This window comes from Tympanuchus pallidicinctus, unplaced genomic scaffold (genome assembly GCF_026119805.1).
Source record: "Tympanuchus pallidicinctus isolate F22 unplaced genomic scaffold, pur_lepc_1.0 scaffold16, whole genome shotgun sequence".
Classification (NCBI taxonomy): domain Eukaryota; kingdom Metazoa; phylum Chordata; class Aves; order Galliformes; family Phasianidae; genus Tympanuchus; species Tympanuchus pallidicinctus.
In genome coordinates this window covers 11,906,786-11,933,563 of record NW_026294679.1, presented here as the reverse complement: position 1 = coordinate 11,933,563, position 26,778 = coordinate 11,906,786, and the positions used below count along the sequence as shown (strand labels likewise).

The following is a 26,778-nucleotide window of genomic DNA, read 5'->3' as shown; positions in this document are numbered from 1 at the left end:
TCTAACCAGAGAGGACACATACCTGGTGTACCGGTCACAATTAGTAAAGAAATCCACGAGGCAAGCCAACAGGTAGGTCTCTGTAAAGAAGAAAAGCAAGACTTTAAAACAAGGATAACACCACACAGCCAGCTAAATCTGGGCCCTGTGCCTGAAAGAAGAAAGTTCATGCAAAAATAAGTAAATCAAACAGCTGAGTAAGACACTGGCAAAGCTTTACAGGCTTCAAAGATACAGGGACAGTCACACAGGACTCACCTGGTAGATTGAACAATGTGTTCAGAATGTAAAACCTATCTGTGTCATCCCTCTGGATAAATTTGTTCGGATATTGATCCCGTGTTTCAGGCCTGAGAACAGATAAGGTGGAACAGAATGAAGCCACAAAACATACTCAGGATACAGTAGCTGACCTGCAGAACATAGCTTTAGTAGGGTCCATTAGCAAGTACTATCTGTCTGCTTTAATCAACACTTAGCTTTCCTGTGTGCACTAGCAAAACAGCACCCACTGCACGTCACTGTCACTGTGCTGGCTGCAGCACCACTGGGCACAGAGCCTTCATCCTGAGTCAGCAAAGGAGCCAAGCCCCCAGAGGAAAACTGTGGTCAGGAGTCTGCGACTCGACCTTAAGCCCCATGCTGCTGGCTATGGGTATGCCTTACATCATCTGCACTTTCATTGTTTGCTTATCTTAAACTTTCCCCCACTTTCCATGTGCTGTTGAACACCCCTCTGAGCAGCTTCCCACAGGGCAGTGCAGGGCTGCACTGCAGGAGTCTTGCCTGGGGCCTGCTACAATTAACTGGTGGTGTGGTAACGACTAAAGTCACTAAATTGTTCTTGTTTCCTTCATTTCTGGAGCTTCTGAAGATCACCTTTGACTCGAGGAGGAACTCGACTGCATTCATAAAGCCTTTTATAAAATGTTGACCTCCTGCTACAGGGACTTACATGCCTGCAATGACAGGCTCATCACCTTGAGGCCCCGGAGCTGGCTCGTGCTTGCCTTCCATCCCTCTGCCTTGCAGGTAGGAGGGGATTTGCTGGGATACATCAAGCTCGCTGCACTGCAGCCCCCTCTGCTTCCCTAAGCACCTTCTCTGGGGCACAAGGAAAGCAAGCAGATGGAAAAGGGTGCAGGAAATGGCATGAGATGCATCACAGAACCATAGAATCACAGGGGGTTAGAAGTGACCTCTGGAGATCAGCAGAGGTTCCTTACAGCAGGTTGACCAGGAAAGCATCCAGGCAGGCCTTGCATAATTTTCTTAGACGTGGCATCAGAAGTCTTCACAAGTCCTTATGCAACGAGTGCCCTACAGATCACATTAAGTCAAAAAGAGCAGTCAAGAGCAAGCACTCACCCTCTGAGGAAATTAAAGCCATGTGCACACACCAAAAGGTTTCCATAGGCATCAACTTTCAGCAGGTTTCCATAGTGGGTATCAAACACCAGGCCTCTGTTAAGAAAGCAATTAACAGTGAAGAGAACAGTGAAAGCGGTGACTATTTCGGTACAAGCTCTTTTCAATGCCAGCTCTAGAGCAGCTGGCTTGCTTGGCAGGGGGCACCAGACCAAAGCTGCTTTTATTGTGCAGATGGGCGCTCACTTTTTACCTGGGTGCAGGTATGCAACAACAATGCCCTGCATTGCCAGGGTAGAAGATACAGCCGATCTGCTCTGCATGGACTTGAAAGTGGAGCCGTTTAACCTGGCACAGGCTTAGCTGTGCATTTACCAGGACCTCTTCTACAGGGTCACGAATCTGACACCCGTGCTTGTGATCACTGACAGCCTTGCAGGGAGGTGGGATAAGGGAATTTCTCCCCTCCTTTTCATCTGTCAGTCATAGACAAGCCAGATGGGACACAGAAGTATGGCACAGAATGCTTGGGACAATTTTTCCAAGTCCAGCAAAACTCTGTCTCACTTCTTTAGTATCTTGCGCCTGAGAAAGCAGCTTTCCCACAGATAAACCCTTTCTGGCCCTTTCCTGGGATGAACGGGAGGGATTTAAGGAGTCTTCATGACGTGCTCATAATGTTTTGTTATGGGCATGGGAGCACAAAGCACCAGTCTCAATGTAAATCATGCAGGCAGGAAGGAAGGAGGCTGCCAGACTAAAACTGGAGCACCAGGCCTCTGCTCCAGTCTTTTGTAAAAAAAAAAAAAAAAAAAAGCCCCAGAGGAGCCAAAAGCAAAATCCAGCAAAGACACAAGTGGAAATGGCTTAAAGGCACTGAGCTAGATTAAATGCCTTTAAAACAAGCAATATCCTTTTAATTTCTGCCACCAACAGACAAAAATGTAAGAATTCAGTAGCTTTGCACCGCTAACTTGATTTTCCACGTTTGATTCATCTAGGCAAGTGGACTGGGTCAGTCCCACTTCTACTGCTGGTTACCATCAGCTTAATTTTTCAGGATGTCTTATGCACCAGGATGCTGCTGCATCTGGCTTGACAAAACCAAAGGAAAACACATTAATTCATTAAAATAATTATAGAAAAATGTTCTAAGACTTTCTGGCCTCATGGACATTAGCGGCTCCTTCTTCCCAAGCTTTGATTTTGATTTTGTTCCAGGTCCCATTGTGTCTCTGCTGTCTTTGCTTTGAAAGTTATTTTTGGATCGTGACTTCAGCAGCCTCTCCTGCTCTCCTTCTCCTTGCTAGCATGGACTTCAGTGCACAGAAGCCTTCCGTGCACCCAAGCAGTCCGCTCTCTTCCCCATGATCTGTGGGAAGCCACAGGCTTCAAAGGCACAACTCTGAACACCTGGCCTCAGTGTGTCACCTCTGAACGTAACAGAACAAGTAATCAAGGCCTCGAGCAGGCTGGGTTGGTATCTGTGAGTCATTTACCTGGTAGGGAATGCAGGATCATACACAAAATTGAGCAGCTCATGAGGGTATCCAATGGAAACTAATCTTTCTACGGTCAGGTCAAATCCAAGAGATTCGTATTCAGGGGATTTATACACTGTACCAAGATGAGATTTCAGTTAGAAAATTTGCACACAGCTAGGGGGTTAAACAAGAAGGCAGTCACAAGTCCCGTTCCCATTCGCCCTCCTCCCTCCTCCACATTACACAGATGCACAAACGCTCCCTCTTCCACCTGCTCAGATCGGGTTTGGTTTGCTGTGATTTCACAAAGCTGGCGAAGAAACCAATACATTTTGGGAGCACATGTATTTGTGGTTAGAAAGCCTGAAATTCATTGCTGCTGTGCTACTGGATACAATCCCAAAGCTTAGCATTGTCTTCAGATTTCATCTCAGGGGAATTTATGTTTGCTGCAGACTAAGTTAGCTTGAAGGTAGAGCTGTCAACTTAACATACGGTTTGTTTGTTAATAATACCATATGGTACTGTACAAATCTGTTAGCTATTACTCTTGTACCAAAATGCTACTCTTTTAGGCAAGCTTGCTGCTCTCACATTTCTTACGAGCTGCTCATCTGTGACATACACATTTGCTCAATGCAAAATGAATGACTAGTTCAACCAAGTCATTCCTACCTTCAGGACTGTCTTCTTCCTGCAAATGACCTTCCCATGCACTGGAAATGTTGCTATTTAATTAGATCATTAAATGACCATTTAGAAGGAAATTGCTGTGTCTCTGTGACAGATGGCAATCGTTGTGTTTCTGTCACAGTGTGTTGACATTTGTTGCATGACACTGTCTTAAATTGGTTCTAAGATATAATGAGGTCAAATATAACCCGTTATTTCAATGGGGCCTATGGGGGTCCAATGGGTCCAGCTGTGTCTCAGATTCTTGACTAAGTTGTGTTTTACTCAGTTAAGTTTGAAAACATGTAAGTAAGCTCTTTAGAAGACAGACTGCTTTTCCTGAGAGGTAGCTCACACATCTGTGGGCATCACAATGCCTATCAATGCCCTTGTCTATACTGCCCAGGTAATCACCACCGTATGTATACTGTGCAATACAAAAGCCCAATCTGAAAGGAGAAAACAAATGCATGAAATACTACAAAAATACTAAAAAGGCAAGAACTGTCAAAGAAATAAGACTCACAGTAGCCACATGAGAAGGATCCCATATCTATTAACAATCCAGAAGTATTCTAAAAGTTCAGTTTTCTCATTAAATTCAACATCATTCAAATGCAAAAAGCAAACCAGTAATGTTCTTGAACAGATAACCAAAGCCAAACAATTACCAAGATCTTCAAGCATCATTAGACCAGTGGCAAACATCGTATATCAATAAGAAGATATAACACACAGTGCACGTAGCCTTTTCTGTCCTTTAGGAAAGGAAGGGTTGATTGAGCTACAGGTAGGAATAAGCAATCAAAAACTACAGCTAATGAAGGAAGCAGTGACTGACAAGGCAATCCTGGGGAGTGAGCTAGAGTTGGAGGGAGCAAGAGGCAGTTAGGTGATGAACATTGTGAGAGTGACACCAGAGCATCATCTGGAAAAAGGAACTCCTTTGATGCAGGACAGTAGAGATACCTCCCAGGGAAAACAGTGATAAATACACCTGCACGTACTCTCAGAGGGCGAGGGCACGGCAACGATCCCCACGGTGTGAAGCAGCCTCTATTCCCCACTCTGTCCATGCAGCTCCCTGAGACCACATTGCCAATTTATCCATAAACCATCACTTCCCAACAAAACATCTCTCCCAGAAATCCCTGCCCCTTCTGAACTCACCAACCGCCGTGGCACAGCTGAGCCATAAACAAAGCTCAAGGAGCAAGCTGGCATCTCCTCTGGACAAACAGAGGTGGTTTGTGAGCTTCTCCAGCAGAACCCTTCCAGACAAACCATAGAGCTTTCAGTCACACAGCCTGTGCATCTGTGAACAGCTGACGTGTGGCTGATCACTTATGCCCTCACTCAGCTTCTTCCCTTCTGTATTTCTCTTACCATCACATTTATCACTGCAAGCCTCCACTGAACTTTCTGAGCCTACAGAAATGAGCTGACACACCAGTAGGAAAAAGGCTGAAGAACAGGTTTCATCATTCCAAGTCTCTGCTCAGACAGTACTACAACACGGCTAATCCGAATTTTAATTTCTGTGCAAAGTAATTATTCCCCTTTACCTCTAAGCTACAAATAGTGCCCCCCGATTCCTCTTTGAATAAAAGTAAGCTACCAGCTCATCCATACCTCATGTCCCTTCCCTATTTTTCTACCGTTCCACCATACCTGGAAAACGAGAGCCCTCTTGTTGATACACAAACTACATGGGGACACTGAGCTCCTGGGGATGGGAAAAGGACAACAAGTGCTCCCCAGTTACCACAATACTGTCCAAGATAAACTTTCCTTTAACTACACTCAACTGGGAACAGACTGAGAGATGACTGAGCCCCCCTAGACTGCACCACAGCACTGCACCACAGCCCGTGCTGCATCAGCTGGTACCAACCACAGCCCACGCTTCTTGTAAGCTTTGTGAACACCTGTTAAAGCAACGTGAGCTTTCAGGCAAACAAGCAACCCATCTCCTTGAGACCAAACATGAATAGGCTAACAGTACTGCAATGACAGCAGCACATCTGGGGACAATGCCCCCGCCACATGCATTAAGAGACTGCTTAGCCTAGATAAAAAACGTATTTTACTATTGTACTTAGGGCTGGCCCTGCTTTCTCATCTTATCTTCAGGCATCCAAGGAGATAAAGAGAGGGCACAGCAGTATTTTATTCTGCAGTTGGACGATGAAAAAAGTAGCTTAAATCTTTCTGGGAGCTTAAACTTCCCCGGCCCTGAGCTGAAACACAAAGGGAGGAAACTCACAGGATGTGGTGCTGCAAGAATTGGGCAGTTTGCCATGCAGTGAATCCTGTGCTCAGCTCTCCCCTCTGAGCAGCCCCATCCCAATGAAGGTGAAGCAGAACCACCACACCACAGCCCCCAGTGCCCTCGCCATCCCTCGGCCCAAAGCACGCAGGGTGAGAGTACAATCGAAGCATGAGTTGCAACTCACCCCAACCTCCTTTCTGCCTTTTCACTGCTCGATGGCTGTGTCCCTGCCACCGTGCCAAGTCCTCTCCTCCAAATGGAAAAGTTATTAAAATCATTTGAGCTTGAACACGGACAGATGCTCCAATGGCTCAGGGTGATGGACACCCCGTGCTTGTGCATTATGTAATTGGGCTTGAGAGAAAACAACCAAATCTTTAAAAAACTGCAGCCAGCTGACAGCATTTCAGCTTCTCCTTCACATCATCACTTAAAATGACACTAGTGAAAGTTAAAAGCAGGACCCCGGGAGTGAACGCTGCAAGCCTCCGATCTGTGAGGAGTGTTAGGAGGGAGCCGAGCTGCAAGGAGCGGGGTTGTGCAGTAAGGTATGCCATTCTCATGCATTTTCGTGGTTGTTTTTACCTTTGCTGCCAAGACACATACAGTAACAATTTTATAGCTCTCCTGAAAAGGAAAAAAAAGGAAAAAAAAAAGATTTCTACAGAGGCTCCAGCTTATGCAAAATGCTGCTGCCAGGATTTTAACTCACATGAGGCAGATGCAGATTCAGAGTGTCACTCCAGTCTTGACGGAGTTACACTGGGCTCCCCTGTTAAAGAAAAAAATCAGACTGATTTTAAAACTGCAACAGCTCTGTGCCACGTGGGATGGTGTCGCTGGAGCTGTGTCCTCGAGTAAGCTCGGCAGCCGACCTGGCAGCTATTCCAAATGCACTTACAGCTGATTTATAGAGGAGGCACAGTTGGTAATCGTGCATCCTGCAGGCAAAATTCTGTCCTCATATCCACAAAGCAGCCTTAGATCATCAGCTCAGTGGTAATTAGAAGGATGAGGCTACACGTGCACTGCCCGAGTGACATAAAACCTTCTGGTTTCTCTTGGACATGGAGCAAGTGACTCAAGAAAGGGTGTTGTGCTCTTTTGGGGGCTTTGCCATTATTGCCCATCCCTCAATTGGTGACAGAACACTGCTGTCAGGGCGCTCCACTTCTTTCACAGGATGAAACACCTGCACATATCAGTGCAGGGGACCGGGAGACTGAGTCAGGAGCTACTCTGGGAACCTGAGAAGAGAATTTTGCCCTCTCAGCAAGAGCCTCAAACATGGAGTCAGTCTGATGCAGCACATCCAAATTCAATCGCGCCCTTTAACACTTACGTTTACATTTGAGCTTCTAAGTGTAAAGCATTGAGGGATGAACCAGTATCAATCCTGCACATTGTTGCAGTCTACTGCAGTGCTCTAGTTCGCAAGCACGCACAGGAAGAAGACCTCTTTGTAACTTACAGGTATGCATGGAGTAATCAGAAACAGCTTTTGAGATCAAATTGGCACTAAATGCAAAGCTGGGCAAGTTGAAATAACGTTGCAAAAAGGACCCACAGAAGTATGCAGATCTCCTGGAAGGCTGCTCTGAAGATAAGTGTTTAAAGCTTGCACCTGAGGGAGATAGCAGTGGGCTACCAGTGAGCAGTGGCTCAGTTTAAGCTGTGGAGAAGAAAGCCCTTTAAGGGCTGCCCATTTCTTTCCTTGTTCCTCCTCCCCACATACAAGTTTTCAATTCACAGGCAGGGCAGCTTCTTGTGGTTCCTTGAAGAGTCACCCCTCCATCCCCTCAGCCAGCCCCTCCAGGCTGAGAGCCCCAAACAGCCCCAGCTGCCCCCTGCATATGGTGCCCAACCTGCCTGCCCCAACACCTGAACATATTCTGCCTCACATGCAGGTGTTGAGAGCACTGTCCAGGTGGGCTTCCCCGTCCTTGGCCCTGGTGGCTGAGATTTGGGATTTCAAACACTTTAGCCTTCCCTCACAGCTTTGGCTGGCAGATAGAAACTGCGAGACTTCCTCATTTCAGGTGTTCAGATAAAATCAGCATTTCTCAAACTACAGATGATGACCTCCTCTGATGGCTTGCAAGAAGCTTAAGGCACGCTCAATCTTCAGAATTTCTACCCTCTATCTGGGTTCTCTGGAGATGACACGATAAGTCAAAAAGCAGACAGATAATGTGAAGGGTTGAGCCTTGTCTCTGAAGCACGGGAAATGCAGCCCAATTACTTTGTGTTAAGTCTTGAAGAACTGAAAGTGAAATAACTAGAAACAGGTTATTTCAGCTGCTGCTTATCCCCCAGTGGCCGGGGCATGCAAATCCGGCAGTTAGGACCTATATGGGCAGGAACAATAGCCAGGTTTCTGTACTTCTATACAGGCACAGCATGCATAATTAAGCTTGTGCAAACACATTTCTGAAATTACCGCATGTAAAGAGTAGGATCAAAGTCCTGCTGATCTGAAGAATCTATCGCATTCTGAATTGCATCACAAATACATATCAGTAAGGCATTGTTATCAGTGTTGTGCTGATGAAAAGTGCTTAGTTAAAGCCCTGAGAATCGAGATGTCCGTTCACAACCCATCCCTCGTGGCAGTAAAAATACCTATGGAACCTGCCCCACCTCGGTCTACCAAATGGGATCTTGGGTGAGCATCCCAGACCAGGACAGATCTCTCCCCACTGTTCTCCATCCGTCAGCACGTTTCCTGCACACAGCCCTGACACCGGGCACACAGCCCCACATACCACTGTGCTGTACCACCAAATCTCTGGTGTTCCACACCACCACCACATGCTCTGGCACTTCCAATTGAGAATCCAGAAGGAAACTAAGCAACCAATCCCAGAGGTGCTTGGCACCGGACTTAATTAAAAAATAAACCCCACTGAAGCGACAATTCCAATTAAACACATTGAACAATTAAACGGACTGGGCAAGCGTTCTACAGAGCCATGGTTTGAGGAAAGCCTGTCTCAGCTGTAGGCCCAGAGGTCTGAGGCTCCCCAGACATAACCAGATAACGATCTTAATTTACACACCAAACCCCTTCTTGGGAATCTCTTACCATCAGTTTGCACACACAATTATTAAAGAACAGGATTAAGGCTCTAGGATAAACATGACATCAACTTGCGTTGTGGGGCTTTTTCTAACCAGGGTAGCTGCAGTCAGGTGCTGGCCCTCAAAATGAAGCCTGAGCTCTGTGCTACTTCTGCCACAGTAAATGCAGGCATTTCACCTCCCAGCATCCCCACTCCAGCACAGGGAGAACACAGACACAGACAGGAAGGCCTGGTTGTGCAGAGCATGGATCTCAGGCCACCTCTGCCCAGCACAGCATGAGGAGATGGGCCTGCTCTGCTCACGCTGCTGGGGGCCCACATCTGTGCTGTGCTGACCTGGGGGCTCATTGCCTGCAAACAAACCGGTAAATGTGCCTGGTTATAACCTCAAGAAATCCCAAGGGACAGCTCGTACCTTTTAAGCTAGGAACGTGGTGAATCACCCAACTGTCATTTGTTTATGGACTTGGCTGAACTGTGACCATAAGAGATTCGTCTGAGGTCAAAACAAGTTGAAAAACAGCCAGGAATAGAACCCGGCTCTCTTCAATCTCACTGTTTGATTTTAACTACTAGACCATAAATAAAACCACACTGTATTATGCAAAACAAAATTGTAATATTTCAGCTTCTTTTTAAATTGAGACTGAACAAACAAAATGGCTACGAGCAGCCAATTTTTCAATCTGAAATGGGAAGAAATCACTGTCATATCGATCATAATTTTCATTTATCCAAATAAACCCAATTAAGCACAGCTCTGTTGTGTGCAGCAAGACAAAGCTGAGCTTTTAGCATGTTTCAGTACTTAACGCACCGCTTCTATTTCACTAGAAATTACGTATTTGAGGTGATCAGCAAACAAGAAGTCAACAACACCTCCAGCTGTATTTTTGTATGCTTCACACACAAGCTGCTCTCTGCGCATGAAGAGCCAATCTTGCACTGAGCCCTGTGCAGCCACAGATGTTTGATGGTGAATCTGGTAACAGGAAGCAAGGCAAGAGTCACCGCACATTGGGGGGCCAAACCTTTTAGATCCTGTACATCTGAGCTTCCCAGTGCCCTTTCGGACAGCCCAGTGCTGGTTTTGGGTGGTAATCAGAGCACACCTACAGAGGAGAACAAAGGCTCTGCAGTTCGCAACTGCAGCAGTGCCCATAAAGCAGCTCGGCACCCACTCTGCAGCCTCAGAGTGATGGAAAATTCCTTACCTCTAATGCTCCTGCACACATTCCCAAGTGCACAGCACAGCTTTCAGCTCTAAAACCTCTAACCTGGAACTGTATCAGCTCCTGTGCTCCCACTCTGCATGCTAAAAGGATCTGTAAAGACAGCATTTGTTGTTGCTCTGAAGACTGACCCACCATTGTATGATCGGCTTGGCTCTGAATTGCTGGATTTGTACACTTCTGATTGCTTTAGTGCTGTGTTTCTACTTGTTTAACATTAAAAAAAAAATGTTGTCAAGTATCATCAGCTTAAACTCTTCCCAAAGCAGGTTTGTTAGTGTTCTCATTGGTAAATGCTAGATATTTTTAGCTTTCTGCTGCTGCATTTTATTTGCCTTTGATGTAACAAAGATTGGGGCTGTTTGGATATGCCTCAGAGGCCAGCAAAACAGAGCTTCGTCTTGGAAACCTTGCTTCTACTGAATAAAAATACATGGCTTGAGGTAACAACAGCACCGAGGTGACATTCTGCATGTAGAGAGAAACAATTCAGACGGACTCTGCACTTCAAGAAAATTCAATTTCTCAATTTTAATCACTGGCATAACATTCCTTTGCTCCGGAACAGTATTTTAAAGATGACTGCACAGTCACCTGTTCTTTAGGGAAATTTTTTTTACAGTTTCCCTGGCACAAGAGAATCTTTTTGTGCTTAATGAGTGGCCTTCATAATTCACCTCTCTCAGATACAGCCCACTGGGAGTCATAATCCCATAATGGAAATATCCCACCATTTCCATGGAAACAAACTACTGTGCCAAAATATGGGCTTAGTGCTCAATAAAGACTTCCTGAACAGGGAAGAAATAGTTGCATGGGCTTCATGTTGAAAAATAATTTGGTTGCATCTAGAAATAAAATGACTTAAAGGCACAGCAGCCATTTATAGTCTATATCTAAGGCATTATTCAGGCTTATCAGCACTCAAGCAGATGAGACTTGTTTCTTCTCTCCATATCGTTTCTACTTGCCTATTGATGGCCTCACTCACTTTCCCTTTGGATATGATTTTTAAAAGAGAAGGAAACAGAACTCAAGGTTGGTGTAGGAGTCTCAAAATCAGGCGTTCTCCACATCCTTTCCCCCATCTCTACCATATTCACTTAAGAGAGTGGTCCTCTAAAGCTACACTTTTAATGTGTTTAACAGTGTTCACCTGAGTATACATGTAGCACAAATGCCCATGCCATCAATGAGCCACATACACAAGCTTTTCTGCCACGTGCTAAAATAAAGCATTCACAAAGCACTAGCACACGTGACCTCAGAGTTAAATCCTGTGCACTCAGCTTTGGTTCCTCCCACAGAGAAAGCCATCTGCTTCATCACTGGGGTATTTGCAACTTAATAGTACTTCTATAGTGGTATAGAGATTACTAGATAAGGGCATCTATTATATTGAAAAATACCTCCATGCTTCTATCTGTCTGGCAAAAGCAGGAACTGCTGACCCAGCCAGTGTTATTCCCATATTCCTGACAGCAAGAGAGCAGAGTATCACAGCTTTTGAAACCTTCCTTACGCTGTGAGGACTTGTTCCTCTCACAGCTTCTGTTTAATGCTCCAATTTTTCAAGAATCCACTGACGGCTGATGAACAGTTTGTCAGGAGCTGATTTACTGGGACAGAGCAAGCAACACATGCTTCTTCCTCTCCTCATTCCCAATGCCTGCACACTGAAAAGCCACAGCTCCAGATCTCGGGTTTGGAGCAGTATGCAGCTTTACAGGGACAATCTTCTGCAAGCAGCCACCCAAGAAGAGCAGGGACAACAGTCACCCTTAGCACTGCACCGGTATGTAAAAAATATCCAGCTCAAAGCATACTAGGAACAACTTGACTTCTCCATCTGCCTTCAGCTTTAAAGCGCTAATGGCCAAAACAGCTTCTGAAATCTGCAAAATCTGCACCTGTTAAGACTGACACATGCAAACATGAAAATGTAGACAGCAGATGTGCAAGAGTTAAAGCATCTCTCAATGTCTGCTGGGACAGCTTGAAGGCCACTGTTGTCACATCTACCACTCCCCCTCCCTAGTCACCACACTTCTAAATGACACACGGAGCTGAGTTACTCAGAGACCCGGGATAAAAGTAGAACTGATGAGCTTTCAAGCCCAGAGTCCTTACACTATGATGGAACTGATGACAAACCTTTAACCTAAGCAGGAGAGCTCTGTTAGAACATTTGTATTTGAGTTAACAGTAAACATGCAGCAGTGGCATCTGAGCAGAAGAACAAATATTTCTTTGTACCTACTTACATTACAAGCTTTGTTAAGTGTTCAGCTCAACCTTTCATGTGTAAAACTCCCACGTTTATACTCTGTTTTTCATCTGCGTAATCCAGAAAGTCTTACACGAGGAACAAATTCGTCAGTCCCATTTCTCAGTTATGGAAACCGAAACATACAAAGTGATACAACTTAACAGAGGTACAAACACTGGATGCACTCAAGAACTGGTTCTCAGCTGCCACCTTTTCTTGCAGATCTGCAGCCAATCCTACTGACTGGGTGGATCTTTTCCAGAGCCATTATGCAAAGTCAAATGTTTCCAAATAAGATGTAGGTGTGTAAAACTTCCCTCACCCCCAGACCGCGCAGTTGGCTTAGGCATGAACATGAGGAAGGGGCCAAACCTGTTTATGCATGCTGCACTTTGGAGCAAGTTGGGAAAGGCAGCCACAAACAATGACTAAAGCTGCCTTTCCCATGTGATGAGAAGGGAAATGCTGCAGCTGAAAGCATAAGCAATTTTGCAATAAAACATTCTCAGTGCACCAAACCTTGGCATTACATTGGCAACGTTTCCAGGACACAAACTACATTCCAGATTATGTTGAATTAATCATATTTGCACACAATACAAACAGTATTTTTCAAGCTTCATTTCCCCTTCTTTTTAATTGAAACAGTTTGCAGTTGCTACTGATGATTTCATTATAGGTTTATAGAGAACATGGAAGCAGCAGTAATTTAAGTACAGGGAAGGCCTCCCAAATGAAAGCATCCTGCTTGCTGATCCCATGTCTTATTCACTTTGGAGATGGAAGATAAAATTTTCAGCATGGCTCTAACGTCTGGACAAGGGCGGTGGTCACAGAGGAATCTTTCCAAGCACAACCCAGTCTCTCATGCTTACTAACTTCATCTGCCCATGGTCCGGTGTGAAATTACAGCCAGTCCAAAAACCTTGCTGCTGTAACCCTGTGCCTGTCAAGGGACATCTATCCACAACCTCATTGTGCAACCCATCCCATGTAATACTCAGGAATGCTAAGGCCTTCTGCATTACTCAGATTCAGTCCTAATAATTACAAGCGTAGCTCACCCTGAGAAAGAAGCAGCCAAACAAAATTTCTCCTAAAAGCCATTTCTCTCAGCTGCATTTCCAAAGGGCTACAAGAGGCAGGTGGAAAGGTAGAACCGATGTCCAACAAAGATTTTGGAGCCTCTGGTATTAGAGCACCTTGCACAACAACTCAGGGAGCATTGTGAGCTTCCATATGCATAGGAAAGCTCGTTCACCCCATAAGGATTAATCTTTGAGGGGAAAGGCAGAATCTAAAACCTGCAAGAGTCATTTTAATTTGCTTCAATTTTATTTTGAGCTCCTAGCGGCCAAATTATTTCCAGCTGTAACCACAGTTAAATTCAGCAATTTAATGTTCATAATTTCTCAGAAGAGGAGGCTAAAACCTTCAGGCTCTTTTCTTCAAGAAGACTTTACTTGCCTAACCCACCTCCATTAACAGTATTTCTCAATCCCATGCAGGGAAAGAGACAAACATGACAAAACATAAAAGTTATTAACAAGAATTTAAAGTTTAACTTAATTTTGACTAGCAAACAAAATCATTGTAGCAGTGCTGTATCAGCACTTGAATCTTTTTTGTTATCAAGTCAAGTGGTCCTTTAATTTAATAAGGTTAAGAAATACTACCCTGTAAAACAAATGTCTGGAATCATATTTTATTTGCACTGTAACATGATGATACTAACACTGTTGTCAGATGGCGGGCTGATGCTCTCAGTCATGCAAGTAGCAAAATGCATGATCGCTGCAGCATGTGTGTAGTAGGTGTTACTACATCCATACACACTTGCAAATGGAAATATCACATTCCTACCAAAATCAGCTCATTTCAGACAGAAATCAGTGCTATTACGAATAGGTTTGTCTGCTTAAACTCATACAAGTACAAGTACAAAACCATCTCCAGCTTCTAAAGTTCAGAATGATTCTGACTTCTCCAGTACTGAACCTCCTCCTGAGGAGGCTTTCGAGGCTATTGATTTGGGAGGAAAGAGAGTTACTGTGTTCTCTTTCATTGACACATCCTCTTCACAAGATGGGCAATTCGGGGTGTTCAAAAATAACCAATCTGCTCCTGAGCTGTCAAAATCTATGACTGGCAGCTACAGCATGAATGCCATCAGGTTATAGATGATGTGAAAGCTCAGGAAAGAGCGCAGAGCAAAAACACCACACACAGTTTTAGGCAGGTCTAATGGCTCTGACTGCTGTCAATCACTGAATAAGAAGATTATGCTTGGGATACATCTAAACAACTTTACAATGTCTCAAAGTACAAAGGTAGAAAATCAGATGAGGATACTGGGGGAGCTTCCATTCTTCTTCCTTTGTCTATTCACACAAGTCATGAACAGGCCTCCAAAATGCATCTGCTCACTATACATCATCTGGTATGCAGACACTATTTCCAAGTGTTAAACTGTGTATAAACTAGCTTTTGATAGATGTGTGTATAAATAAATATACATATACAAATCAAGACGGTAAATATACCCATGTGAAAGAGTCTGTGGGGGATAATTTGCCCAGACAGAAAACATGATGGTGTCTTATGAATGCACTACAACGTATTAACGTAATACTTGACCACTTCTTCATTATAATTTCAATTAATTAATTGCAATAATATTTTAACACTGTGTTTTTTAAAGCCCCTGCAATTAATAAATGACTTTTCTTGTGTGCCACAGTTACACATAGCAAATAATGGTCAAATAACAAAAGCCCATGTGGAGAAGAAAGGATGATGGTGAGATAGTAACAAGATGAAGACATAGTTGATAGTTTTACAGTTGATTAAAACAGAAAGGGGAACTAGGTCTTAGCAGGCACAAGGCTTGTCATCTGAAAAAGGCTACCCAGCCTAACTATATTCTTACAACTCCCTGTGAAACGACCTACAGCTCTTTGTTGTACCACAGGAGAAGGCACAACTTACCCAAGAGCAATCCAGATTTCCTGTTTTCTGCTCAGATCCCATCTTGTTTCTTTTTTTGCAACATATCCTGTCACTCAGCTCCCCTGAATGCACCAACTGCCTGCTGAATCGTATGGCTGTGACCTTCCAGCCTTGGAAGCCTCATATTTCCACATCCCAAGGAACCGATCAAGGACGCTTGAAACATTTGCATCTTTCATCAAACTGAGCATCATTTTGTGGATAGCAACACATTTGCTCTGTGTTTACAGGAACATGCAACACTCGAGTAAAACGAACAGTCGGAGGAGTGAGGACAGCGCTGAAACTCTCCTTCTGTCTGTTAGCAACACGCTTCTTGTTCCACTGGGATCACCCGCGTCCTTGGAAATGCTGCCAGTTTGTCAAAGTAGGTTGTTTTTTCAGTACGGAAGTGAAACCCACAACTTCTTTTTCTGTTGTTGTTGTTTTTTGTTTTTTTCTTTAAAGCATTTGTTCTTGAACTGTTTTGCACTCCCTAAAAGCCTGGCCATAAAGCTGCCACAGCTGGGAAATGCAAACACGGAAAGCGTGCGCCTGCAGTCGTATCTGAGCCCTCTTTGGAACTGTATCTGGAAAATCCAGCACAGATTAACTGTGATACACTTTATGACTTAAAAAGTGGCAGGAACTTTAAGCAGATTTATAAATAAGGTGTTGAATAACCAAACCTTTTACATACAACTAGCGCCTCATTGACAACTGCTTGAAAATAAATTGCACCAAAGCAAGTGACTGAAATCTGAACCACAATGACTTGCCATAGCCTCCAAACCTGCTTTTTGAGCACTGTGTCCAACCATGTGAGTACAGGGCGCTTCTCCTAACTTTTGCTTACCTCTTGCACTGCATCTCTCACACTCAGTAGACACAGTAACTAGGTGACCATACTTGACACCATATTAACCTAGTATTAGGTGACCCTCTTATTCTACTTAATGTATCTCAGTATATCCTCAGTATTTTAAGTTGAAATATCAAGAGTGATAGAAAGTTTCTATCCATAACCTTGGAAGTGGTAGAATTATGTGTGACAGCCTTAGTTACAACCTACTCTACCTGACACCACAGCCTAGGAAAGTGGAAGTGGGATTTTTATCTTTTCCTTCCTTAAACTATGTAACACTATGTAAGTTTGATTACACAGAAAACTAACTTTACCCTTTTCTCCAGCAGAAGTCTCAGAGAAGTTGCCTGTTGAGTGTGAGTATTTGAAAGATGGAGAAGTCCTGCAGAAAACTTTATGAAACTACAAGCCTTATGCAACCTCCCAAAGACTATCTGCTATTAAGAATGGGCAGTACTTTCTTAATTAACTTGATCAGCCAATACACAGTGCTCCCCTGCCTTGCTGCTTCTCTACAAATGCATCGCTGATGTGGCCAAGAGAAGAGTAGGAAAAAGGAAAACTTATTCCAAAATGCAAGATCTGCATTCCCAAGATGCAAGAACATCTGCTGACTAAAGGTGTAGCCCATCACACGCTCTAAGGATAATAAAATCACACAGTTATTCAAAACCGAGCTTTCATCAGGGACAATAGCAAACTACAGTGGAATATAAGCAAGTAATTATACTTTTCAAGTTTCAGTTTCCTTTAAACTGTACTAAAGCTATGTGGCTCATGACCAAGTACAACTTCCAGATAACAAATTAAAGAGAAACACCTGAAATGAAAGTGGAACGAACAGCGAGTTACATATTTGCTAACACAGGAAACACCTGCTCACTGGAATAGCCCAATCAATTACTGGTCTTCTCTCAACAAGAAGTAATATTCCAAACTAAGTCAGTGATAAAGAGCAAGAAGATACTCACCAGCAAGCGTATAATCCATATCAAAACCAAAGCACTTGATCTTTTCCATAGCTAAACTTCTGTTTACAAAGACCCTGTAAAAAGAGAAAAAACAAAGCCACTGCTTTGAGTATTTTCAACATAACCATATTTTAGAACAAATACATTCTGCCTGGTGTCATAGGTCAGAACCAGAATATACCCGAAAACAGACCCAAGATTCATTTTTGGCCATGAGTTCTCCTGAAGCAAAGCCATGACTTGCAGGGTTATTCTAATTATTGGTATGCTGTCTAGAGACATACACGCATGCATGCACACACACATGGTTTTGCATGTGACCTGCAAAAAATCCTAAGAATAGAAGTGCAGAAGCTCCTGAAGCAGAATTCAGAGTTCAAGTGGAAACAGAAGATAGCAAGCAATACAGTTTGTGTGATTAAAATCAAAAACTGCAAAGAGGTAAGAAGGGAAGGAAAACAAAACAACATTTCCATGAATAAACTCACAGCATTCAAACCCTTTTTGGAACTCTATCTGGAAACTCAAAGCAAATACTCATTACCACATTTACATCAATATGATTAACAAGCATTTAACAGATCTCTGAAAAACAGAGAAAGAAATTTTCACTCATATTATTTCTATTGTGAAAAATGTTATTTTTATCTGTCATAAAATCTGCCGCTCCTCCACAAAAGGGACTCGCTTTTAATTCCATTTCTGCTGTCAATGCTTATTGCAATGAGAATCTAAGCTGCATACTTCCAGGCTCTTTTTGATCACAACATTTTAATACACTATATGCAATTTAAATTCGAGTAAATACCACAGTAAAGAAATAGGTCAGCGAACGCAACAAAAGCTTCTCTTGCTTTCTGCTCCAACTACTGCAGTAACTAAGCTGCTCATGTTTCCCCACAACTTTACAGCAGATCTGTAATTCAGCAGGGCTTCTCCCCACCGCCCGTTATCGGAACGCTGCGGATGAGTCTGAGCAGCACAGGCAGGAGTTCGGTGCGGGGTGGAAGCTGAGCTGCTCAGCATGGAGCTCAGACAGAAATCCCTCATTCTGCTCGAGCCGTGACGCCGAGGGAAAGGTCTGTATGAGAACAGCCACGAGTCCTCCACCTGTACTTCGCTTTCAGTACATGAAAAATTTCCAAACATTGAACATCTCTAACGCTCTCAGCAGAGTAATTAAAAACCAAACTCGGCAGAGGAGGATTGGCACGGAGGGACCCGAGCAATGGAGACGGTACGTGCAAAGCCAAGTGCTCAGATATTCTGGAAAGCTCACGGAAAGCCCGGCTGCAGGCAGGAGGCACTCAGTGCCAGCTCGCTGCTGTGCCGACCCCCAAAGCTGGTGATTTCACCGCAAACGAACACCTAACTGTCACGCTTCTATGCAAGTTGCCTTACCTCATCTCTCACTGATGTGCTCCCTGTTCAGCGCGCAGCAGTCTGATTCATCTACTCGCCTGAATCATGTTACACAAGTCCTTAAAAGCTGTCCTAGTACAGATGCAGTTTTGCTTGGATCTGATTTGACTTCAGAAGATCATTATGCCTCAACCGAGCCAAGAAGATACTGAGTATCTTCTTGGACAGTGCTATAGAAAACACATCTGTGGCTAATTTAACTAGTCACTGGATATCGTTGTTGTTCCACACAAATCCACTCGGAATAGTTTCTCTGGCAATAGCATGCTTTGCCCCTAACCTTGCACACTCTCTCTGGGAGTCACAGTTTCCTGGCACATCGCCTGCCTTTGACAATGGGGCTTGTCACCGAGGGGCCACAGAGGTTAGCGATGACTATCTTTACTGATAGATTTATGGATTACCTAAATGAGACAAAATTATAGGGGAAAAGAAAAAACACCACCCTGTAAACTCATAAAGAAAGGCCTTCTGGAAATAAAAGACGGGATCATAAATCACTCAAATTCACTCTTGCGATGCAAAAATGCACTCTTGCTTTCAAGTAGGTGGAGCACATTACCCAAATCCACAGCTTGAATCAGTGTTTGTTTGCCTTAACATCTCGACAGCTCTGATTTAGCAGAGGCAATGCAAAATGTTATTCAGTACTAAAGAGTCTCATAGTTTGTATAATGAAGATGACTGTTCTATAGATGTTGGTGCCAGGAAGCACTATTTATTATTTAAACCCAGCACATGATTTCTGACCTAATCCCTGCGCAGTTTGTTTCAAAAAGAGATATTTAAGAAGGAATAACATACCTCTGGGAACCGCTAGCAATATTTTTTGTCCAACCTGCAGAGTCCCATTTTGTTCTCTCCTTTAGGCTCAGCCCCTGGAGCATAGCTCTCCGTCCAAGCAAAATGCCCAGACCGCCCGTCCCCCTCTGGACACAGCAGGAATAGGAAGGGAAATTTAAAGAAGCTCGGGAGTCTAAAGGGAGACTCAGAATTGCAACATTTGGGAACAGTTTCCCAAACGAGGACAGAAAACAAGCACTGCTGAGACAGAGCTGAAGGCACTTATAAAAAGGGCAATACGACGGTGCCTGGGAAAGATGAAAACAAGGGAGCTGTGACCCAAGAGATCGCTTCCAGTCCAGCATGCCTATGTTTAGATGATGACGACACCAAACAGACCAAAACCATGGAAAGATCTCTAAGCTTCAGACATTTTTTCATCACTTTCTTTTGGAATATTTACAAACTGAACCCTGGGACTAAATAAAACACACAGCACATGGCGATACCGATGATCTGGGAAAGTTTACTAAAGGCAACAAAAGGAACAACATCTATAAGCATATCTTTCGTTCCAAAACAGGTCTTTGAACTAAAACAAGAAATTCACTATACCAGTCCTGCCTTGGTATCAGCTGGTGAAGGCAGATCTTTCTCCGTCAACCTGTAAATATCCCCCATGACCAAGAAACTGTATGTGGCAAGGGCTGATCGTACCCTGACAGTCTGTGGGACCTGGCAGACTTCAAGGTATCCACCAACTCATTTGGCAGGGTGATTGCTTCACTCACCAGTGCTGGAGTGAAACTGAACAAATGTCACACGCACACACACACACACAAAAAAAAAAGCTATTGCACAACAAGTTCAGGAAATGAGAACACACAAATTAATTTAAACTTGGATTCATGAAGGCAGATTAAATGGCAGACTAAACAGTGGCAGAGCAATTGGAACCAATCTCATCTCGTGCAGGCCCAGGCAGATGTTCCATTCCTTTGTAGGTGCACAGTTCTAAATTCCAATAAAGGAAGATATCTCCTATGAATGCAACCCCTCTATGCACAAGGGGCTAAGTAGATAGAGGGGAGATTAGGTTGCATATTAGGATGAAGTGTTTTATGGTAAGGATGGCGAGGCACTGGCACAGGTTGTCCAGAGAGCTGGTAGTGCTCCATCCCCGGAGACACTCAAGGCCAAGCTGCAGGGTCTCTGAGCACCTGATGGAGCTGTAGGTGTCCCTGTTCACTGCAGGGGAATGGGACCGGGTGGCATTTAAAGCTCCCTTCCAACTTAAAAGGTTCTATGGTTCTATGATACTTACAAAAATTTACTCCCAGAAGCAAGCCTGCTTAATTCTGGGTGTTTACTCAAAGTAGTAAATATCTGTGGTATCCTAGAAACTAAAGATAAAAGTTGAAATCAAACCACCAGGACAATTTCTGGGAAGAGCCACATGTTGGCAGAAGCTGCAGATGCAGCCCAGCCCCATGCTTAGAGCTGACAGAGCATAGGCTCAGCTGATCTCAGTAATACTGCTCAGGTGTGCAAAAAATGTAATGTCACCACAGCAGCTTAGGTGCAGGAAGAAGTGACAAGAGCTTGTAACCCTGCATATTAATAAAAGGTCTGCAGAAGGAGTCAGAGTAAGACGAAAACTAATATCACCCAACCCTTTTAGGAAAGGACATTTTAACCTCAAGTCATTTTTCCAATTGCCAGAATTAGAATTAAATCATGCTTTCACTTCCCCAGATTTTGGTCTCTGCCATTCAGAAAATAATTGTTTTAGCTCAGAGCACTGGAGTTAAAAATTAAGCTGATTCGAACATTCACCAGCACTGGACGATATGAGCAGCCAAATGCAGGCACCACATGAGATCACCTCCTGCATCCTTGTGCTGGTGCTGTTCCCAGCTCCACATCCGTCAGCAGCCAGGCATCTCCTTCACCAGGACACCACTTTTCTTTTGCCTTCACCTGTCCTTCCCTTGTGAAAAATCAAGCATCACACTTCCGATTGAAGGAATACCCTTGTCACTGTGTCAGAGATCTGCATCTCTGGTGCAGCAACTCTGGCAGGCTGGGAGCAGGTGACTGCACCCACAACAGATCCAGAGCCTTAAAAAAGACTTCAGGTGCTGTTGCTGTGCTAATTTCTCTACTAATGAGCTCTTCCTCAAAGATTAAACCCTGCAGCTTGGCCACAGCAGAAGGTGCCCAGTGATGACAGCATTTATTTTTCTTTTAAGCTCTAAGAATTGTGCTGAACAAGAAAAAAACATGTTGTTCGGCAAGGAAGAAGGAACTGCTGAGCACGCATAACAGGAGTCACAGAGCTGTCATATCCTCAACACTGCAATTCACAGTCCTTCGTACTTTTTGCAAGTGAACTGATCAGGGCTTTGTTACTGTTCTTGTCAATCAGTTCTGAGGTAGGAACCTAAATCCCATCTCTTCTCGAGTAACACAGGGGAGGAGCACAGGCGGAGAGGGAGAAATGTTTTTATTTTGTTTGTGCAAAATCTCAGAAGCACGCTGTAGCCTGAGTGCAACTTGCATGTATAATATTGTGGTAATGTGACCAACAAAATAAACAAAATGCACCAGAATTACACAGCTACGGAGGAATGTTAGCAGACAGCTCCTAACTCCTGAGAGGTCTCAGATTCCTGCTTCCTCATGGTTGAGGCACTCTGTTTAGTCTTCACTTTATGGACAACTTCTGTGTTTTAATAAGCAGGAAGAGTTAAAAAGAAACACAGGGGAACTAAATGGATTAGCTTTTGATAGCTTCCCATGTCCAAGTTCCCCAAAGCCTTTTTAGAAGGATAATAATGAAGAAGTATATCACCACTGATAGAATGAGCAGATGCTCTCTCTTACTGCTTAGTCCCCAGATGTGGGCTTAGAGGAGAGGTCTCAGCATATGACATACAGCTCTGGCTGCAGGAGACTCCACCAGTAGTAGTGAGAGCTCAGATGAACCCTTCAATGTTTTCAATGCACACATTGTGTGAGATACCTCCAGGAGGATTAGTAACATTAAATTACACTGGATTTTCAGTTTCATTTTATTCCTTCTTCAACCAAAGAGGAACATTCAGACACATCACTATATTTGTAATTGTGTTAAGAGGGAGTGTTTGGGCCCGAGATTTATTTAGGCAGGTGAAACAGTTTCAGATAGGAGACAGAGAAAAAAAGGCAACTTGTAGTAAGATTCCCAACATAACACCCAGCAATTTCTCAAGACTAACCAACCATCCCTGCATAATTTAAGTGCCATAAAACTGAAAAATCAGATTACAGCTGGAAGTCCGATGAGGCTGTATCCAGAAACACATCCATGAGTGCTTCCCTCCAAAATCCAGCAGTGCTCAGAGGGAAGCAGACAGCCTTCACCACTTCTATTTCCATTGTTTGGATTTTCTTCCCAGGCAACAGCAAAGTGCCAAGGAGCTCACGTATGGATTCCATCCCAAAATAACACACGTCTGCTCCATGAAACTATTACAGGTCACGGGACATTTTCAACGTAATTTCTTTATTATTAATTTGGCAAGTGTTCTGCTTTCTCATTAGCCCATCCATTCCACCGCCTTAACAACCCTCTCCCCCCTCTCTCCAATGTCGAAAGCACTAAAGCAAAATAAATAGAGAGGCACACGCTGCCTGCAGCTCTACACATGCCACTGCACGAGCCCACGGAGGCTGCATAAAGACATATGAGGACAGACCGGAGCCAGCAGTGCCCACAGAGCTGCGCCATTTGAAGTTACATTGGAAATATCACCACTGCCTACTGGAACACGTCTGATGGGAAGAGGTACACAGCATTTTCAGACTAATAAGTGTTTTTTTTCTCGTTTGCCACCTGATCTGACTGATCATTATAAAGGGACCTTATATACAGCTGACCTAATAGACAAAGTTTCAATCTCTTATCCTACGCTACATAACATTTCCAGCTGTTTGCAACCACCAAATCAACCCAGCGTTCACAAATTTGAACATGCTGAAACACATCTTAAATACATCTTTAAATCTAGAAATGGAAACAATCGATTGGTAATCCTTTTGTATTTTAACAGTTTAAATTGCATAACTCACACTAACACCACAAGATGCTTTAAAAGCAAACTGGAGCATGTAGCTATAAAGCAACTTAGTTGAACGTCTGTGATCAGTCAGCAGCAGAATTAGAAATTGTGATGCCACATCCCCGAGCTAGCCAGTAAACAACTCTGCGACAAAACAAAGCTACGACAGAAACCCCACGTTCAGGATGAGAAGTCTCAAATGATTTTGGTGCAAAACGGCAAAAGCATCCCAAAGCCTACATGTTTAACATAAACACCTATTCCAACCTTGCTGCAAAGCCAAAGCCACGGAATAAAAGTAAATGCAAATACCTGTTTCCTGGATCTTGGGAACTGTCAGTACCAAGAGTGGATGGAACACCAACTTTTTCCATTATTTGCTTTAACTAGATGCGGTTTCTATTTAAACCCCACAGAGCTATGCGAGGTAATCCAGAGGGTGCCTAGAAGTGCTCACTCCAAGTTAAAAAATAGACACTAGGGCAATTTGGTGGCTCAGAGTCAACCTAGTTCTTGGTTAATTACAATCACGTTAAATGACAGTACTCCTCCAGAACAAATGCCCTAGTGATTATCCTCTACCAGGAAAAGTCAACAAGCGCAGCACAAGGGAGGTGGCCTCACAACCACACACACGAAGGAAAAAGCACCTAGCAGCTATGCGTCCATTTTATTTCTGAATTAAAATGTATGTTGCTAATAGAGCAGTGATGCAGTATCCTCTTACCAGTGACCTCTGCTAGAGAATGAATAACATCTAGCTTGTATATTAATTCATCTTTAGACCTCACCTCCAACAGGCGCCAACAGCGTTGTATAACTAGGTTTGTGGCTTACAGCAACACTACCCAACTTGTAGTCTTACTTACAGTGATCAGAAATACTCTCACAACATTAAACCACCCCTTTTCCGTCCCTATGGATTTTTTAATTGTTGATGTTGCTTATACGGCCCTCTAGCACAACAGCATAGCATGCATTTTCATATTCTCAAGCTCTGCTTGCTTCCTCAGAAACCTCAATATTCTAATTTCTCAAGATGCTATACCAATTGATTCAAACACCAAGCAAAAACCTGGAGAGGAAAGCAGCTATAAGTATTGATTTTGAGCATTCTTGCCTATGGCACGCAGACATGATTACGATATAGTCATTACACCCTGAGTCACTATGCACTACACCAGTTAAACCAGTCTCAAATGGGATTTCTGCCAACAGCATTACACGTTGAGGATCCATCCATCAATACGATACAGTGAGAAGAGAAATACCTGAAAAAAAGCTCCCAGAAAGAAAAAAAAAATCACAGTAAAATATGAATATTAGAATGGTAACTTCAGAGCTCATTTTTGAAAAAGTTTTCTAAAAGTTTAAAGCTCAGGAGAGCATTTTTAAGGTACGTTACACTGCTTGGATTGGAAAACTTCCCCCTCGCTTTTTGTTGTCTCAGCATTTACAATTCAAGGATACCAAATCTGCTCTACTTCATGAGAACCAGAAAGTGAAATCAATTGGTTTAAGTATCTCCACTGATAATTAATTAAGCATGAAATAAATGAGCTGTGATTTTTTAATTATTATTATTATTTTACGTTTTACACTTCAGAAAAGCACTAGGAGAGGCAATCAGAAAATCCCACAGAATGACTTGAAGCCCAAATGGGCGTCCAGCACGCAGGTAAGCATAGCCCCAGCCATGCTTATATCACAGCGTGGCACCGCTGCCAAATCCTGCCAGCCTTCCAGATAGGACCCATAAAATCACTGGGACAAGGTACTTAGGGACTTAGGTAAATAGTCTTAAATTTGTTATTTTTATTGTGTTCCTAAATCACTTTGGATTTGCATCCTCAAGGATTTTTATTTTTTTGGCTGCTAAGAAGAAAAAGAGACAGAAAAAACAGATTCAAAGAGGCTGAAACAGAAAGAAGAGAAAGGCTCAAACATTCACCATTCTTAGCCACTGGTCCTTCCTAATGCTCAACAAAGTAACCAGTGGTACATGAAAAAAAGAAATGTGAATCTCGATCCCTTCAGTTTTCTACCTCTCTTTTTTATAAAATTGAAAGCGCTACAGCAATAACCAACAGTCAAAGCAAACTGGGATCTTACTGAAACAGCTTCACATCCTAAAACAGATGGCTGTGACAAGCATACATATCCTACATCTGAACAATTAATGAAACACTAAAAAAAACAACAAAAAAAAACTAACAAACCACTCTGTCATTTAAAGCCTGCATTCATCTTTTAAGCAACAACACATCTGTTAGTATCAAGACCACAAAAACTACCAGAAATAGAAGTCTGACAACACTGCCTCTGGAATGAAGTTGTTTCAGATTCTTACAATACTGGATTATTAAAATAACTCCCATGAAACTGGTACACCAAATCCAGTAATAGCACAGATTTATACTACAGCCATGGCACTGGGTTCTCTCATTCTCTCTCAACAAAGTAACCAGGGTCCTCTAAAGAGGACAGTACTTTCAAAAAGAAAATGCACCTCTCCTTAATGTATTTCAAATGCCATGCTTTCCATGAAAACCAGGAGAGTAGCAACATTTCTTCTCAACAAGTTTTGAACAAGACATTTCTAGGTTCAATAACTAGAGATTTAAACTGTGAAAGACACCGATTTCAGACTACCTGATCCCAGCTCCTTTGAGAAACCCTCCTATATATGAGTGCATCATTCTCATTTACCATGGGGAAATTGATTCTGGAAATACAGATTTTTTTGCATGAGTAAGGGTTAACATGAAGAGTACTTGAATGTGTGAGCTCTTGAAGACAAGTACTGCCTCCCTCGGATCTTGTACTACATTTAACAACCTGTCAGCACCTAACTATAGTAAACGTTGAGCTAAGATTTAGGAAATAAATAAGCAGGCCTTACTCTTATTTCATTTACATCAGTCTAAATCACAACTAAAGTCCTAGGTAAAATTATGATACAAACTTGTCAATGACTTCAAGGTTATGATTTTTGCAAGGGAGCAGTACAAAATCCATCTCTTTACATGCTATACAACAGTTACATTAGGACTGTTCATATCTTGACAAGCCAGCTGACACAGAGACTTAAATAATGTCAACATTTAAGACATATACCCAAACATCCTTCAGTGGAAATTGGAAAGCTTCAGAAGAACATCACAGGATCCATTACTCAGCCTTTTACATTGCAACTTGCACAATCTGGCCTATCACATCGTGTTAATGCATTTTTCTCTAATTAGATTCCATTTGGAGATTCAAAG

The 26,778-nt window shown here is 43.2% G+C and overlaps 1 protein-coding gene across 8 annotated transcripts in view; it reads right to left on the bottom strand.

Moving 5' to 3' along the window:
• NT5C2 (5'-nucleotidase, cytosolic II) overlaps positions 1-26,778 on the bottom strand; it is a 54,445-nt gene that overhangs the window by 9,225 nt on the left and 18,442 nt on the right. For 4 of the 8 annotated variants that reach the window (XM_052677265.1, XM_052677266.1, XM_052677267.1 and 1 more), the window contains 5 exons: positions 17,205-17,278; positions 2,868-2,985; positions 1,369-1,464; positions 259-350; positions 23-80 (listed from right to left, as the gene is read on the bottom strand). In XM_052677265.1, coding sequence (XP_052533225.1) covers positions 23-80; positions 259-350; positions 1,369-1,464; positions 2,868-2,985; positions 17,205-17,278 — 438 coding nt within the window. Of the gene's footprint in view, positions 1-22; positions 81-258; positions 351-1,368; positions 1,465-2,867; positions 2,986-5,980; positions 6,355-6,381; positions 6,424-6,508; positions 6,569-17,204; positions 17,279-18,605; positions 18,628-19,430; positions 19,529-26,778 lie in introns of those variants that run through there. The other 4 variants (XM_052677272.1, XM_052677269.1, XM_052677271.1 and 1 more) reach the window with 4 other exon arrangements.